The sequence below is a fragment of the Chamaea fasciata genome, unplaced genomic scaffold (assembly GCF_029207755.1).
Source record: "Chamaea fasciata isolate MVZ Bird 193981 ecotype frontalis unplaced genomic scaffold, bChaFas1.0.hap1 SCAF_9, whole genome shotgun sequence".
NCBI classification, from domain to species: domain Eukaryota; kingdom Metazoa; phylum Chordata; class Aves; order Passeriformes; family Sylviidae; genus Chamaea; species Chamaea fasciata.
In genome coordinates, this window is record NW_027094094.1 from 35,256,533 (window position 1) to 35,271,960 (window position 15,428).

Here is a 15,428-nt window from a genome sequence, read left to right on the forward strand (position 1 = left end):
AGTGTTCAAGACCAGGTTGGAGCAACCTGGCCTGATGGAAGGTGTCCCTGTCCATGGCAGGGTGTGGAACAAGGCTGTCTGTACCATCCCTTCCAAACCAAACCATTCTAGGGCTCTTTGAAAAGGTTATCCCTTCTGAGAAGGCATCTGCCTCAACATCCTGTCCGGAGCTGGAAAGCCCAGCTGGGAAGGTTGGGCATATTTGTGTGGCTACGTTATAATCACTTTGGTGGCAGGGCAGCAGTTTCGTCCCCGTTTTTTCTCACTGCTTGCAGAATCCCCGCTCCTGCCCAGAGCACAGACAATGTTGCCATCTCCTGGTGGCAACTGGTCCTCGTGAGCAGGATGAGGCGAGTGGCCCAGGCAGGGGCAGTGGGCTCCTCGAACCTCTCTGCAAACCCTTCTGGCATTGTTCCCTTGCTGGGACTGAAGCAGGGGAGCAGTGCTAATCCCCAAGCAGGGGAGGAAGCCAAGTGGGATGCCAGAGGACAGGGATGCCCCACTGCAGCTGCAGCTCTGTGCCCCATTCTCCCCTCTCAAATTATTGCCCCCAGTTCCTGGTCTTTGCTGGAAGGGGCATTGCTTTCTGTAGGGTAGCTCATGGGGAAGGGAACAGACTGCTCGAGAGGTTGGCTTAGCCCGTGAGCCACAGCTGTAGCCCTTGTCTCCCGCCTTGGAAGCAGCCATGCGAGCCCAGAACAAACCATCGATCAATCTCCAGCTTACTTCCATCAGGGACTCCGAGAGCAACACCCTCCCGCCGGCAGGCCTGTGGCAGCAGAGCCCAAAGCAGGTTGGAGGGATGCTCACAGGGATCCCCAATCCCTGCAGATGCCAAACGCAGCAGGAACCAGTGAGCGATGAACAGGAGAGGAGCGAGCACATTGTTTCCTTTTTTTTTTTTTTTTTTAATTAGACTAGGAAATATAATTTATTGCATAAAAATTAAATTTGTTACAATAGGAATGCTAAACTTTATTTACAGTTCTTTAGTTTACAGAATAAACAGACGCGGGTTTAGAGGATGCCACCAGGCCTATCCCCTGGACATATAAATATGGAAACACATTTCGGAGCAAGAGATGGACGCTGCCAGCACAACACGGACCACGGGGCTGCCTTTGCCAGAAACCCCTGGGCATGGAGGGAGACGTGGAGGGCTCCTGGGAGCTGGCACCCACGGGAGATGGAGGCAAACTCTGCATCCCCCCTGCCCTGCTCCTGCTGCAGGTTCCCTGGTCAAGAAAATGGGGAGAATCTCCCCAAACATGCACTTCAGCCAAGTCAGGTGGCTGCTGCCTGCCCAAAGAAAGGGGAAGATGAACACAGACGGATGGGGATGGAGAGAGGCACCCACAGGCAGGATGGAGGAGGGATGGATGGACGGACGGACAGACACACACCCCGGTGCAGTGATCCATCAACCAGAGAACGGGAGCCAGAGAGATTCTGAGGCAACGTGAAAGAGCAGCCCATCCCTCAGAGAACACTGCGGAACTGAGAAAGGAGCCCTCAAAACCACGGGCAGCTGGATTGATCCATTGAGTCTTCATTGCTCTCCAAATGTGCTTATCCTTCCTTAGCTCAGAGGGTCTCAGAAATGGTCAGATGCAACTCAAAGGATGGATAAGCCCCTTCCCATGTGACACAGGAGCTCACCCAGCAGCAGTTTTCTCATCCAGCACAAGGGGAAAAGATGCCTTCTCTCCCACAGCCTTGAAAACCCAGCAAGAAGTGAACCCCTGGGGACCCCAAGACACAGCAGGGAGCAGCTCAGTGCTTTCCATCAGTGCCTCAGAAGCTGCCCTGTGCAGGTGATGCTCTCCAGGCTCCCTGAGCATGCTCCTGTGCCCAGCACTTTGTGGGATGACACAGGCATTCCATGACACCGATCCAGGGCTCTGCAGCCCAGAGCAGGACATTGCTCCTAATACTTCCACTGATGGGGAATCCACAGCCTAGCCATGTGACCTAGTCTAATCCTGAGCTTACCACCCCCTTCCTATTTTATTTTTTTAAACAGACAAATTTCTAAGATACAGCACTCGGTGAGGAACTATTTCTACCTGCAGGCAACCTAAATTTTTCACCATCATCAAGACACCATATCTGTGTGAGGAACCTCGTTCCTGCCTACCACTTGATTACTTTCTGTTCACCCCACAGCTTCTCCATCATTATAAAAAGCCTATTCCAGGGAAGAACAGGAGCTGCAGTGAGGGATGGAAACCTGAGCACTGCTCACAATGCCGTCCCTCATGTGAAAATGCTCAGCCTGGTTTCACAGCTTGGGAATACCAGAGCATCCCTCCCCGAATCCATGCTGAAACACTGCATCAAAATCCAGGCAGGAGTGCACAGACCTGGAGTGGAGGTGGTTTGATGTGGCCACTTCCCAGCTTGCCAGCCCCTGCTCTCCCCTGACCCCTCTACACCTGCTCATCACCTCCCTCTGACCCCCAAGCCCAGGTGTGGGGTGCTCGCTCACTGCAAAATCCTGCTGGGTTTGCAACATCCGCCCCTTTAGCCTCGAGTCCAGAGGCTGGTGCAGGACTGAAATCTTTGGTTTGTACTGAAGTTATGTAAATGAAGGCGTAGTCATCCTAAAAAGCTCCCCCAAACCATGCCAGGGAAGAATTTATTAAAAATACCCATAATTGGATGCACTCTCCTCACCCTGAACCCTAAACACGGGGCAGCATCCCTCACCCCTCCTTGCAGGTGGAGTGGGACCCGTCATTCCCGCTGCCAGGGAAAAGGGAGTTTGCAAGGACAAAAGCCTTGGGAAGGGTCTGAGCTGGCCCTGAACCAGAGGGGTGGAGAGGCACTTCACCCTCTGGACTCCCTGGGTGTCCCAGGACATGTAAACACGTTTTGCTCAACTTGGATCACATGCTTTTCCCTACAAAAGTGTGTCCATTGCTATATCTCTCTCTGCCACCCTGACCACAGCGACGCTCTTGCTCTCACACACCAAAAAAAAAAAAAAAAAAAAAAGATTTATAAATCTGTCTTTTTTTTTTCCTTTTTTTTCTTTTTTTTTTTTTGAAAAAGGACACATCCAAAGATCTGGATAATAAATTATTTGCGTTTCCTAAGAAACTTTTTTTTTTCTTTTTTTTTTCCTATTTGCCTCGTTAAGCTGCCTGAAGCCTTTGACAGAAGTTAAGCCTGGATTGTTTTCGTCTCTTCAACGCAGAAATGCTATTAAAAGAGGAGGAAGGGAACCCAAAAAGAAGAAGGAAATGGAAAGCCCCATCCCAACTCGAGAAGCCCTAATTCCTCCCCCGTGCCATGAGGAGGAGGAGGAGGAGGAGGAATGCTGTGTAATACTTGAATTGCTTGTAAACGCTGAGGATGGGTCTCTAAGGCTGACAGTGATGCAGGAGAAGCGCCGGCCTGGGCCCCTCCCCACTCAGGACGGATGTGCCTCCCCCTGCCATCGGGGGAGGACCCTTCCTCACCCCCTGTTTTGTCTTCCTGGCCCCCCAGGCAAAGGGAGCACCATCAGCAGTCCCCCTCTGTGGCCATGACCACCAGCATCTCGCTCTTGCCCATCTCCTCTAAGGCACTGGCCAGGGTGTTGAGATCGCCGTCGTCCTGGTGCTCGGCTTCCCACAAGTCCAGGAGCACCCCGGTGGGGCTGGCTTTGGTGGCAAAGTAGTTCAGATACCTGAAAGGGAGAAGCAGAAGAGGGTTGGGCTGCTGTGGTGCTCTTTGGAGATGGCAGGAGGGAGGATGCTGGAGCAGCAAACCTGTTTGGAACATAAACTTTGATGGGAAAGCTGTAACACAAATGCCAAAGCCCTGGAGAAACCTTCTGCAGTTTTTAGACAGAGCTAGTATTCACGCAAAAGCAATGTAAGCTTTGTTTTGCTGAAATTACCCTTTCGCCCTTTGGTGCTGGGGTGAAACCAGGTGGGAATGGCACAGTCATTGTCACAGATAAATAAGGACCATTCAAAGTGACAGGAAATGCAGGACTGTAGCACAGATGGGGATGCCAGAATTTTTTGGGTTGGAAGGAACCTTCAAGATCATCCAGTTCCATGATTCAGGAACACCTTCCCTTATCCCAGGGCGCTTCAAGCCCCATCCAACCTGGATTTGAACATTTCCAGGGATCCAGGGGCAGCCACAGCTCCTCTGGGCAGCCTGTGCCAGGGCCTCACCACCCCCAGGGGAAGAATTTCTTCCCCATAGCTCATCTAAACCTCTCCTCTTTTAGTTAAAAATCATATCCAAGGATAGAGATAGATATGACTATGCAGAGCTTTATCCCCATTTATGGATGGACCTACACAGCTGGACACAAACTCAGTGGATGTCTACAGCTGACAGGAAGCACAGAGTGAAGCCTCCCTGCCTGGGGCACAGGAAGGGAAAGCAAAGCCTGGGGAGACCCACCGGTCCATGGAAAGCTTCTGGGCAAGAAGTCTCCAGTCGTTCCCCCTGGAGTTGGGAGCATCCAGGCTGTTGCAGATCTTCTGCCGGATGGACAGGGGGATTTTGAAGGCGTAGGGGCCCACCTGGGTGGTGGTGGTGGTGCTGGCACCGCTGTGGTGGGAGCGGAGGGTGTCGGAGGAGCTGCCGTGCTGGAACAGGAAGGACAGGGTGAGGCATTGCTGATGAGGCTTTGCGTTTTAGCTTTCACGTTTTCCAGATTCTGTACTGCATTAGTATGTAACTCTGAGCTTCATATAAAGTGTTAGCAAGTTCTCTCCACAGTTTAGTTAGACAAAACAATCCTTTTCCCGCCCAAGAACCAAGGACGCAACTGCAGCTTCAGGCCCCAAAAGTGCAAACAACAGCAAACTGAGGAGAGCAACCTGGGAGGATGGGATTTCATAACCTGAAGCTGTAATTGGACAATTAACCCCACTATGTGTTGGGAAAGGTGAGACAGGAAAAGTCTACAAATATGATTGTCTGGCAAGAGATACTAAAAATATAAAACCTGTGAGTGAAATAGAAAGGAAAGCTAGCTTTGAGATGTAGGCATGGCAGGCAGGAAGAAAGTGATTCACTGGTGATGGGTTGGGTGATTGCAAACAAAGGCGCTCCAAGGAGTAGCCCCCCAAGGTATCAGGATAAAGATAAAGTAAAGTAGCCTTTAAAGAAAAGTAGCCTTTAGAGTTTGGAATACAGAATGACATGGTAATGTAGCAGTTCTGTAGGATTTGTATCTCCCACCAGTTGGTCACTGTAAAGTAGAATATTCAACACAAAAGGAGATATAATGTATTGTAACAAGGACCTCACTCTCTTAGCTCTTGCTCTCTTTCCCCTTACTCTTAGCTTTTACCTCTCTCTTACCCCGCTTGCTCTTACCTCTCTTACCCTGCTCTCTCTCTCTCCCCCTTTCCCTCTTTGGGGCATCCCTTCAGCCAAGGCCGGTGACTGGAGGCAACGCCATTTTACCCACGACCCTTGCAATAAAACCACGTGTTTCTTAGAGTGTCTCAGGTTTGCAGAGTTCCCTCTCCCTGCCGTCCACAGATGTTCCTACAAATGTGTAAATGGACCAAAACTTATAGAAATCTGAAAACTCACGACCCGCCATCCATCTTGGGTGTAGCCCTGGCCGGGCTCTTGTACTGGCCAAGGTGTATCCTTTGCAGTCCTTCTAATAAATGCCTACTTTATTCCTTTACACTGTCTAGCCTCTGTTCTAGGTAGCCTCTCAAGGCATCACTGAAATGTCCAAGCGTGTCCCCTGCTGCCCCCCCACCTCCCCTCTGCTCACCTCTCCCAGCGTGACGTGGAGCTGGAAGATCTGCCCCTCCCCTTCCACCTGCCGGACACAGATCTTGCAGGTGAGCTCGGTGGAGGCCTGGCTGTACCTCTCCAGCGTGAAGGTGCAGTGCAGCGCTCGCTGGCTGCCGCTCCAGATGTGGTAGAAGGGGATTTCCTGTGGGCCACCAAAGCACAGGCTCAGCGAAGGCTCCAGCAGCTCCCGTGGAGATCCTACCTCCTCCAGCCACCCCGTCAGGGATGAGATGGGGCAGCAGGATCTCACAGAGAGCATCCCACCAAGAAGACCAGAAAACTGGTCCTCTTCCTCCTCTATCCCTTGGGGAGTCAACCCAGGAGACAGGCCCAGGACGCCCACAGCCCTGCAAAGCCTGGCTGGAGATGGTGCTCCCAGTCTGGAAGCCCAGCTGTCCCCACGTCAGCCCCTCACCTGGTACTTGGCCAGCAGTTTGCTCCTCCACAACGCGTGGGGGATGTCGTGGATGGAGAGGCGCAGGTTGTGGTAGCTGTCCTTGAAGGGCAGGGGCTTGGGCTCCTCTAGCAGGTACCCTCCCAGTGTCCTCTCCAGCTCCAGCACCTCCTGTGAGCAGCAGGATGGGTAGGGTGAAACCCAGGAGAAGGGCAGAGGCTGCTCCTCCGCCCACCTCCATACCCAAAGCCAGGATGGAGTGGGGAAAGGAGTTGCCAAGAAGAGCCAGCAGCAGACTCAAGTCCATGGAGAACGGCTTTTGCCACCCCAACAGAACTTTGCCAGCTCATCTCATACACCAGCCCCACCTAAAACTTGAATTTCCCAAGGTGAGCATCCACAAATGCCTCTGTACTCCCTGGAGAATACAAAGCTCCAACACAGGGGTCAGGCACTCCCTTGAAGGGTGCCACTCTATCTGCTTTTAACACCACCCCTTCATCACACCAGCAGCTTCTAGGAGAAAAAGACAAGCCAGGAGCCAGAGCCCTGCCTACATCCCCACCTAGAGGCACCATATCTCAATCCCAACAGGATCTGCTGGACAAGTCACAGGGAATCAAACAGCCACAGCACTGGTGCGTCCAGGTAGCCAAAGCATCCAAACTCCAGCTTCCCGTGATGCACTGAATGTTATCTATGCCACAAAACCTTTCCACAGCAGGGAGAGACATGGATCCATGCAGAAATCACAGGATCTATAAAAACCCTGCAGCCAAACCTCTCATGCAATGCCTGCAGGAGGGGCCCCAGCAGAGGAGCTACACAACACCCTCCCTGCTTCCTTTGCAGAGGACAAGGAAGGACAGGCAAAGCAGTAAACACCTCATTATTTCACTGTGATCACTTTGCAGGCAGTTGCATCAGGTTGTCTGCTCCCCATGGCCAGGCCATCCTGAGAGGCACCAGGCAGCATCCTGCTGCCAGCACAAACAGCTTTGGGAAGGGGATATTTACCTTCAGAGCATCTGGCGTGTCCTCCAAGCAGTAGACCTTGAGGCTGTACTCCAGGGAGGTGCAGATGGTGGGGGCAAAGATGGCCAGCTGGAGCCTCTTGATGGCTGACCTGGAGTAGGACTCCCCCACAAAGACGTAGGTGCCAAGCTGGTCCAGCAAAATGTGGCAGGACTTGGCTTCCAGCTGGCAGTAGCAGGGAGTGTTGAGGGTCTCCTCATCCAGGGTCACAACTTCCTACAGAGACATCAAGATTGAGGGTCAGCCTGTCATCCAAGGGGGCTGTGCCCCTCAGGATCTCTGCTGGCTGCAGGGCCTGAGCTCCTCCCTTACCTCCCAGTTTCCCTGGTGGGACTGTGTTTTCAGCTGGTAGATCCAGTCTGAGGAGCTGACGTCGGCACAGTGGGGAATGGTCAGGACGACAGGGCGGCACAGGAGCAGGCCCGTAGGGCCACAGGTCACTGCCGGGCTCAGCACTGTCTGTGTGCCCTCAGAGGGCAGCCTGGGGAGGGACAGGGACAGAGGTTGGACAGGGTGAACTCCGTGGTGGCCAACGAGGAGTGGGTGGCCAGCAGGGTGACTTACAGGGCAGTGTCAGCCTTGTTGAGCACCAGGTACATCTCGTAGAACTTCCCCTGGGGGATGGCCCCGTGGGGCACCAGCAGGCTCACCCCTGGAACGGCACACACAGGTGTTAGTCACAGGCAGAGGCGGGAATGAAGGAGAAACCACCCTCCACCCCAGCCAGAGAGCACAAGAAGAGCAAGAAGCCAGGGCAGCACAGAGAGGAACACCTCCAGATTACAGAAATATGGAATGCTTTGGGTGGGAAGGGACCTTAAGAGACCCAGTTCCAGCCCCCCTGCCTTGGGCAGGGACACCTTCCACTATGCCAGGCTGCTCCAAGCCTTGTCCATCTTGGCCTTTAACACTTCTGGGGATGGGGCAGCCACAGCTCTCTGGGATGTCCCATGGCTGCACTGCTTGCAAGGATGAGCCAGACCAATGTTTTTTTCTTCACTAGGAAGCAAAATCCTAACCTTTGGGTTTTTTTGCAAGGCACTAACCCTGGACCAGTGGCAGGGAAAGACCAAGGCAAGCCCAAGGAGGCTGTAACCTCCAGCCTAAGATGTCGGGCTTGGGAATGGTGTTCTGCCTTCCTACCCTGACCCAGGTTCGGGATGGCACAGGGCAGCTCACACAGGGACAAGAGCAACTCCTCGACGGTTCAACCACCACACAGTCCCAGCCTGCGGCTTACCTGTGCCTGGCACGGTGAGCCTTCCCCCCAGGTAGCCAAATGTGCCGCTGGCGCTGTAGCCATGCTCCCGGGGCAGGCTGAGGAGGTGCTGGGAGCCCAGGCCTTTGCTCCTCATGCTGGTGAAGTGGCCGTCCCTGGCGGTGTCTCCCGGGTAGGTGCCGCCTGCGGGGACTCCCCCCAGCAGGTCGGTGCCGTCGTGCAGCCCCGGCGAGGAGGAGGTGGTGGAGGAGTTGTACACCTTGATCTTGAGGCTGGGCAGGGGGTCCAGCAGCGGGGAGTTGGTCATGGGGATCTTGTCAGAGGAGTCCTGCAGGGCGTACATGGGGCCGCGGTACACTCCCGCGCTGGCCGTCAGGTCCGGCTGCATTGACGGGTGCAGCAGCTGAGGGTTGTCTGCGGGACCAGGAAACACAGGTGGGATGGAGACAGGGGTGAAAACATGGGCATGGAAAAGTACTGCTTGAGTGGAAGACATCCTAGGATGGTTTGGGCTGGACCGGACTTTCAAAACCATCTCATTTGGTATGATGTCTCATTCCTCTCCCACGGGACATCTTCCAGTACACCAGGCTGCCCCGATACCCACCATCAACACATGTTCACTTCCATGGTGAACTTCAGCCTTCAAAAATCAATGTATTCCCTTGGGAAAACAGGACTGGGAGCCCAGTGAGGGACCCACCCTCTGCTGTGACTTTCTTTCTGCTTGACCTAAGGCTGGTGAGGACCTCCTCGGCTCTTACCGTGCCGGGACGTCTTGAAGTTGACAGGGTGGAACCCGCCAGTCAGAGCGGCTGAGGAGTCTGTGATGTCCGTGTCGAAATCCCGGCGTCTCCTCCGGTACACCACCACCCCCACGGCCATGAGGATCACGATGAAGACGAAAATGGCCACCACCAGCCCGGCGTACAGGGCCACATCACCTGTGGCCTCCAGCACTGGGAGGGATTAAAGACACGCAGGTGAAAAAAGGGGCAGCAGAAAAGCACGTCAAGACCCACCATCACTCCCCAATCCCACCACTGACTCAGGCATGGGCAGAAAGATGTGCCCTGGGCCTGCTGGAAAGGCTGGCAAGGAAGAGGAAGGAAGGTGTTTTCTAAGAGCAGAAAGTCAAGAGCAATGCCAGAGAATGAGATGGAAGGGTGAAGCCCTCAGACCTTTGGAGGACACCTGGCCACAGCTCGTGCAAACTTCACCTGAGCACCAAGGGTCCCAGAAATGTCAGGTTTCTGCAGCTCAGGTTCACGAAGCTGTGAACAACCCTCATCATAACAGAGGCAGCAACCCTGAGGAGCCCACAGGAGTTTTGGAGTGGGCTTCAGTTGTTCCATCTTCCCACCCTGTCCTTGCCCAGCTGCCAGGGAACCCCTACCATGGATTCGACAGAACAAAACCACAGGAACAAACAAACAAAAAAAATGGCCATGAAATGAGCACTTACGGTGGCTTTTGGGCTCGTTTAGAATTCTTTTATCTGTTAGGAAAAACAAAGTTAGAAAAGAAAAAGGTGAAGGTGATGATGGGGATGAGATGAAACAGAAAGTGGGAGGTAAGCCAGCCTGGGAGTGGGGTGTGGGAGATCAGCATCATTCCCTGGGGCATTCCAAAAGCCAGGTAGAAGCATGGTGACAAGGACATCCCCATGCCCAGGCAGCAAAGGGGACGGTGGTGTCACACAGCAGCAGGTGGCAGCATTGGCTGCCTTCAGCATGCCCACTCACAGGCAGCAGCACCATTACCATCATGATGGGTTTATTTCCTCAAAAAAACACCTCCAGAACTCTCAGCAGTGACCCAGGGAAGGCGTTTTCATGGTGTGGCTGAGAAACCCTTCCTGTTGCCCTGTCTACCCACAACCAGCTTTATTTCAGCAGAGACCCCAAACCTACAGGGAGGGACAACAGGGGCCTCAATGCCCCTGCACATTTAGATCCCCCAAAATCCCCAATATCTCTTCCTCCAGGTAAGAAATAACCCCGGAAGGGATGAATCTGCTTGAAAACACCTTTTTAAAAACATGGCTTAAGACTCAGGTGGCAGTGGCTGCTCCATCAGCACGGAGGCACAGTCAACAAAGCGTGGCAAAATGCCAGAGCGCTACAGCCAGTGGCATCTCCTGGGGCGTGTCCCCGTGCCCGTGCCCACCCTCTCGGGTACTCACTGTGCAGGCAGAGGCCGTCGGTGCAGTTTTTGGAGTCCAGCAGCACGCCGCTGCAGTCCTTGCCGCCATTGCGGGGCGCGGGGGCGGCGCACTCGCGGCTGCGCCAGTGGGTGCACTCGGTGCTGCATGCTGACCACTTGCTCCACTCCGTCCACGCACCGTCCACTGCGGGCACCAGACACGGCGGCGTCAGGAAAACCTTCCCGCTCTGGGGACTGTTATCCCTGCGCGTCTTAAGGACCAGCTTGTTCCAACCCCCTGCCGTGGGCAGGGACACCTTCCACTAGACTGGGGTTCTCCAAGCCCTGCTCAACCTGGCCTGGGACACTTCCAGGGATCCAGGGCAGCCACAGCTTCTCTGGGCAACCTGGGCCAGGGCCTGCCCTTCCTCTGAATAAAGAATCACTTTCTCACATCCAATCTAAATCTCTCCTCTTTCAGTTTAAAGATGAGCGTTATGGTTTTTTTCCCCATCTGGGGGGAAAAAAAAAAAATCCCCCTTTGGATCGCTGGTTTCCCTGTCTTTATTGTGCGTCTAATTTGCTCAGCCTGGCTCCTACCTGGGTTTTCCTGCAGTTCACGGCCGAGTCGGCCTCCATATATTGTGTTTTAAAAGGCTGTTCCCCGCACATTCCAGTGTCCCTGCCCATGAGCAGCCCAGGGGCAATGGGAGACAGGGAACTGGGGTGTGAGCTCAGACAGGAATGCTTCCTGCTGGGGTTTGCTGTCTCAGCACCAGCAAAGCCCAAAGAGGAGACCCCAGCTGAACCTGTATCGATCCTTCCTCTGGTAATGAAGCCATCCATGGGGAGACAGAGAAGTATTTTTTTTTTTGAATCAGCATGGCTGTATGGATTTTGTGTTCACCTGTGTCAGGGGTGGTGCCTGCTCTCTGGGCACCCTGTGCCAGGGCCTCACCAACCTCACAGGGAAGAATTTCTTCCCAATATCCCATCTAATCCTGCCCTCTGTCTGTATGAAGCCGTTCTCCATTGTGCTGTCACTCCAGGCCCTAATAAATCATCTCTCTGCATGTTTCTTGTAGGCTCCCTTGTACTGGAAGGCTGGAATTTGGTCACCTCAGAGCCTTCTCTTGTCCAGGCTGAACAACCCCAACCACAGCCTGGGGTACAGGCAGCATGGGCATGGCAGTTTCTGAACCCTCCTTACCCGGGCAGAGGGTGGTGCAGGTGATTTTCTGGAAGGGCTGCCCATCGCAGAAGGAGCCCCCATTCAGGGGCGCGGGGTTGGTGCAGGTCCGAGTGCGCTTCTGCCAGCCCCGGCCACAGCGGTTATTGCACGGAGACCACTCGGACCAAGTGGACCAGCCACCATTCACTGCAGAGGAGATGGGCAGAGTTAACTCTGGAGCCCAATCCATCAGCTAAGCCTCAGCCTGGAGCTAAGCCTTGAGTTCTTACACCTCCTGTGACCCCCTGTTACAGCTCAGCCTCATGAACAGCAAACCACAAAACTCCCTCTTGCGTCACCACCCCATCCATGCCCGAGATGCTCAAGGCTGCTTTGGTTCTTTTTCCACTTGGCAAATATTTTTGACTGGCCCTGAGGAGAGCTTTGATTTCACAGCAAAATTCAGCCAAGTACAGCTTTCCAACTGCTTTGAGAGTCAGAGCAATCCATCTGGATCCAACCTCCACCCATGATCCTACCCAGCTGAGAATGCTCGGAAATACGTCCACCCCCACCCCTCAAACCTCTCCTTACTGCCTGTGGAATCCATCAGAGGCTCCTGCTCTGCAGATAATGGTTATCACCTAATGTAATGCGCTCAACTCACTCCTACCACTCCCAGGAAGTGCCCATATTCCCCCTTGGTTTGGAGACACGGCCAGCACCAAAGGTCCCCTCCCCGGCATGCGGGCCGGTACCGTAGACAATGACGGCGGCCGTGGTGCTCCGGCGCTTTGCCACTATGTTCTTGGCCATGCAGGTGTAATTGGCGGTGTCCAGCAGCCGGGCCTGCTTGATGATTAGGTTGTGATCGATGGTGATCAGGAAGTTGGTGTCCTGGGTTGGATCGATGACATCCTCGTTCCTCAGCCACTCCACCTGGAAGAAGGGGAAGGGGTGGGGATTAAGCCATCACCAAGACCAATGGATTGATGTCCTCAGCACTTTAAGAACTGACTGGACAACCTCGCTTCTGACTGGATTTATTTCTCCTCGAAAAATGGGCCAAACCAGGCCTGACTGGGGCACCTTGCTGGTATTTTGGCCAAGCATGAAACACTGTGGCTCCCTCCAACACACAGCTCCCAGTGGCTGACGGAGCTGTGGGCAAGGAGAGCTCCACTACCTTGGCAGGAAAACCCACCCGTACTGATTTTCCCAGCCCTCAGCTCCCACTGGTGACCGCTCCCATCCAGACAACTCATTGGGTGCTTTCTTGTCAGATCTTCCCTCTGAGGCACCTCAGGAAGTGTGGGAGAAGTGTGCTGAGCAGGTGCTGCCCAAAATAAACCGTTCTGCTGAATGAGAGCTGACAGGAGATCATCCAGGATGCAATGGCATGGGATGGGATGGGATGGAATGGAATAGGATGGGATGTGGTGGGGTGGGGTGGGACGTCCCACCATGCATTCCTTCAGGAGCCGCTCACCTCGGCCTGTGGGACCCCCTCGGGTGGGCGGCACTGCAGCAGCACCTCATGCTCCAGCGGGACCTCCTTGCCCAGTGGCTCCTGATCAAAGTTCTTCCGTAGGTCTGGGAGGGTTAGGAAAAGCCAGGGGTTACCAGCCTGCAGCAGGAACAGGGCAGCCTCCAAAACTTTGGTGAGCACCTCAGCACCAAGCACCCTCAAGTTAGGAAGTCCCTCTAGCATAGACAACCAGGGCAAAACGTGCCCTGGGAGGAAGGCGCTGAAGAACCATGTTTTCCAGGATGGATTTGGGGCAGCACATGGTGCTCAAGGATGATACATTTCCTCCTTCATGTGCTTGCAAGCTTATACCCCATCCTTTCTTTTCCCTTTGGGGCTAACCTCAGCTTATCCACTGTTTCTTCATCCCTCCCAGCAGAGCCCCTCGGGATGTGGGGGACACAGCAGTGTCCTGCTCCAGAGGCTGGGAAGGAGCAGGAGCAGCACTAGATGGTGCTGCAATCCTCTGCTACAACTCCCAGACCTCTCCATGCGGCTCCTGAACCCTCTGCTCCAAAAAACACCACGGAAGTGTTCAAGGCCAGGCTTGAGGGGGGTTTGGAGCAAGCTGGTCTGGAGGAGGGTGACAATCCCCAGGGCATGGGGGTGAAATGAGGTGAGTTTTAAGGTCCCTTCCAACCTAAACCTTCCTGTGATTCTACAATTCTCTGAGCCTGTGGTTTTCCCAGACTAAACCCTTCAGCAACATCAGCCCGCTCTGTTTTGGATAACATGCCGGATTATTAACCCTCTAATGGCAAAATCCGTTTGGGACTGGGGAAGCCTGGCTGTCCTCCTGTAGCTCCGCCATCTCATGCGCTAATCGAGCAAATTCAGGTGGGCCCAGCCCGACTGACTCGCCTTTAATCAGGCTGGCAGCCCCAAACAGCAGCTGAGGGCAGTGACATGTGACAGCAGAGACACGGAGGACACGGAGTCGCTGATTCAGGCATGCAAGGTGCCATCCGCTGGATTATTAAGGATAATAAAACCCCGGGAAGCGCCGAGCACGCCGCTGGGCAATGCGGCGTTAACCCTGGCAGTGCCGCCGCCCTGGCAGGAGGGGACGGCGACTCTCGGAAGCAAAGCTATAGCTGGGGTGCGTGAGGAGAGAAAACCAGGCTCATCCAGCAAGGATGGGTCATCCCAGACCGGTCAGAAACAGGAGCAGGAGCGAGGCTTTGGAGGCGGGAGCAGCACTCACAGGCGATACGGACGTAGGCCCGGCGGCTCTTGGTGGTGCCCGCCGAGCTCCAGGCCACGCACTGGCACCAGTAATCTTCCAGGCCGAAGAGCTCCTCCACCTGCTGCCGGGACACCTCGATCTGCACCTCCCGCACCAGCAGCCCTGCAAGGGGACACAGGCGTGCCATCAGACGGGCAGGAGCGGGGAAACCGAGGCAGCGCCCGACAGGGGCGGTGCGTGTGCGAAGCTGGAGCGTTGGAACCCTGGCCACTGAGAATTTTTAGACTTTCCCTGCTGACAAGCACTGACCCCCGGCAAGGAAACACTGCGTTTGACCTAAAACTGTAGGAAAAAACTTCCAAAATTGAATAATAAAGCTGAGATTACAAGTATGTCATTTAAATAAAAGTGTACGATATCGCGTAGTAGACAACTTAACATTTAAAGTTTTAGAATAATAATATAAGTATATCGTTTAAATAAAAGTGAATAATATCACATGGCAGAAAACTTTAAGTTTTAAGTTTTAAAATATAATAATATATATATAATTCTAGATATAATATATAATAATTATATCGAATATGTATATCTAATAATTATAAATATAAAACAAAATAAAAGTTTTAAGGCAAAAGCTAATCCTTTTTCACCTTCTTCTTCATAAATCTAAGGAGTATTTTAAAATTAAATGGAAAAGTCCACATTACAAACCACAAATAGTTATTAAATTAAAAGTAAAAATAATTCAAATATAATTCCTTAATTAAACAGTTTATCCTTGAAAACCTTACAGAAAAAAGATAGGGGCCATTTTTACTTTGTTAGCTGGAAGTACTGTAAAACTCACAGTACGTAAAACTGTAATATAAATAAAAATTAATAAACATTTAAGTGCAAAAAATACCATCTCGCACATTTAATCCCAACTCTAGCAAAAAAAAAAAAAAAACAAAAAATAAAATGCAACATTGGAGGACA

The 15,428-nt window shown here is 53.1% G+C and overlaps 1 protein-coding gene across 1 annotated transcript in view; it reads right to left on the bottom strand.

Annotated features, from left to right (window-relative positions):
* Positions 1-922: 922 nt before the first annotated feature.
* The window catches only part of UNC5B (unc-5 netrin receptor B), a 55,382-nt gene continuing 40,876 nt past the window's right edge, over positions 923-15,428 (bottom strand). Inside the window, exons 3-17 of the mRNA XM_066191906.1 lie at positions 14,466-14,609; positions 13,223-13,326; positions 12,492-12,672; positions 11,773-11,940; positions 10,603-10,767; positions 9,883-9,915; positions 9,182-9,376; positions 8,439-8,831; positions 7,763-7,850; positions 7,511-7,679; positions 7,181-7,414; positions 6,185-6,334; positions 5,747-5,911; positions 4,408-4,595; positions 923-3,673 (exon numbers count right to left, since the gene is read on the bottom strand). Of these exons, the coding sequence (XP_066048003.1) occupies positions 3,508-3,673; positions 4,408-4,595; positions 5,747-5,911; positions 6,185-6,334; positions 7,181-7,414; positions 7,511-7,679; positions 7,763-7,850; positions 8,439-8,831; positions 9,182-9,376; positions 9,883-9,915; positions 10,603-10,767; positions 11,773-11,940; positions 12,492-12,672; positions 13,223-13,326; positions 14,466-14,609 (2,543 nt within the window). The 3' untranslated portion in view covers positions 923-3,507. The remainder of the gene's footprint in view (positions 3,674-4,407; positions 4,596-5,746; positions 5,912-6,184; positions 6,335-7,180; positions 7,415-7,510; positions 7,680-7,762; positions 7,851-8,438; positions 8,832-9,181; positions 9,377-9,882; positions 9,916-10,602; positions 10,768-11,772; positions 11,941-12,491; positions 12,673-13,222; positions 13,327-14,465; positions 14,610-15,428) is intronic.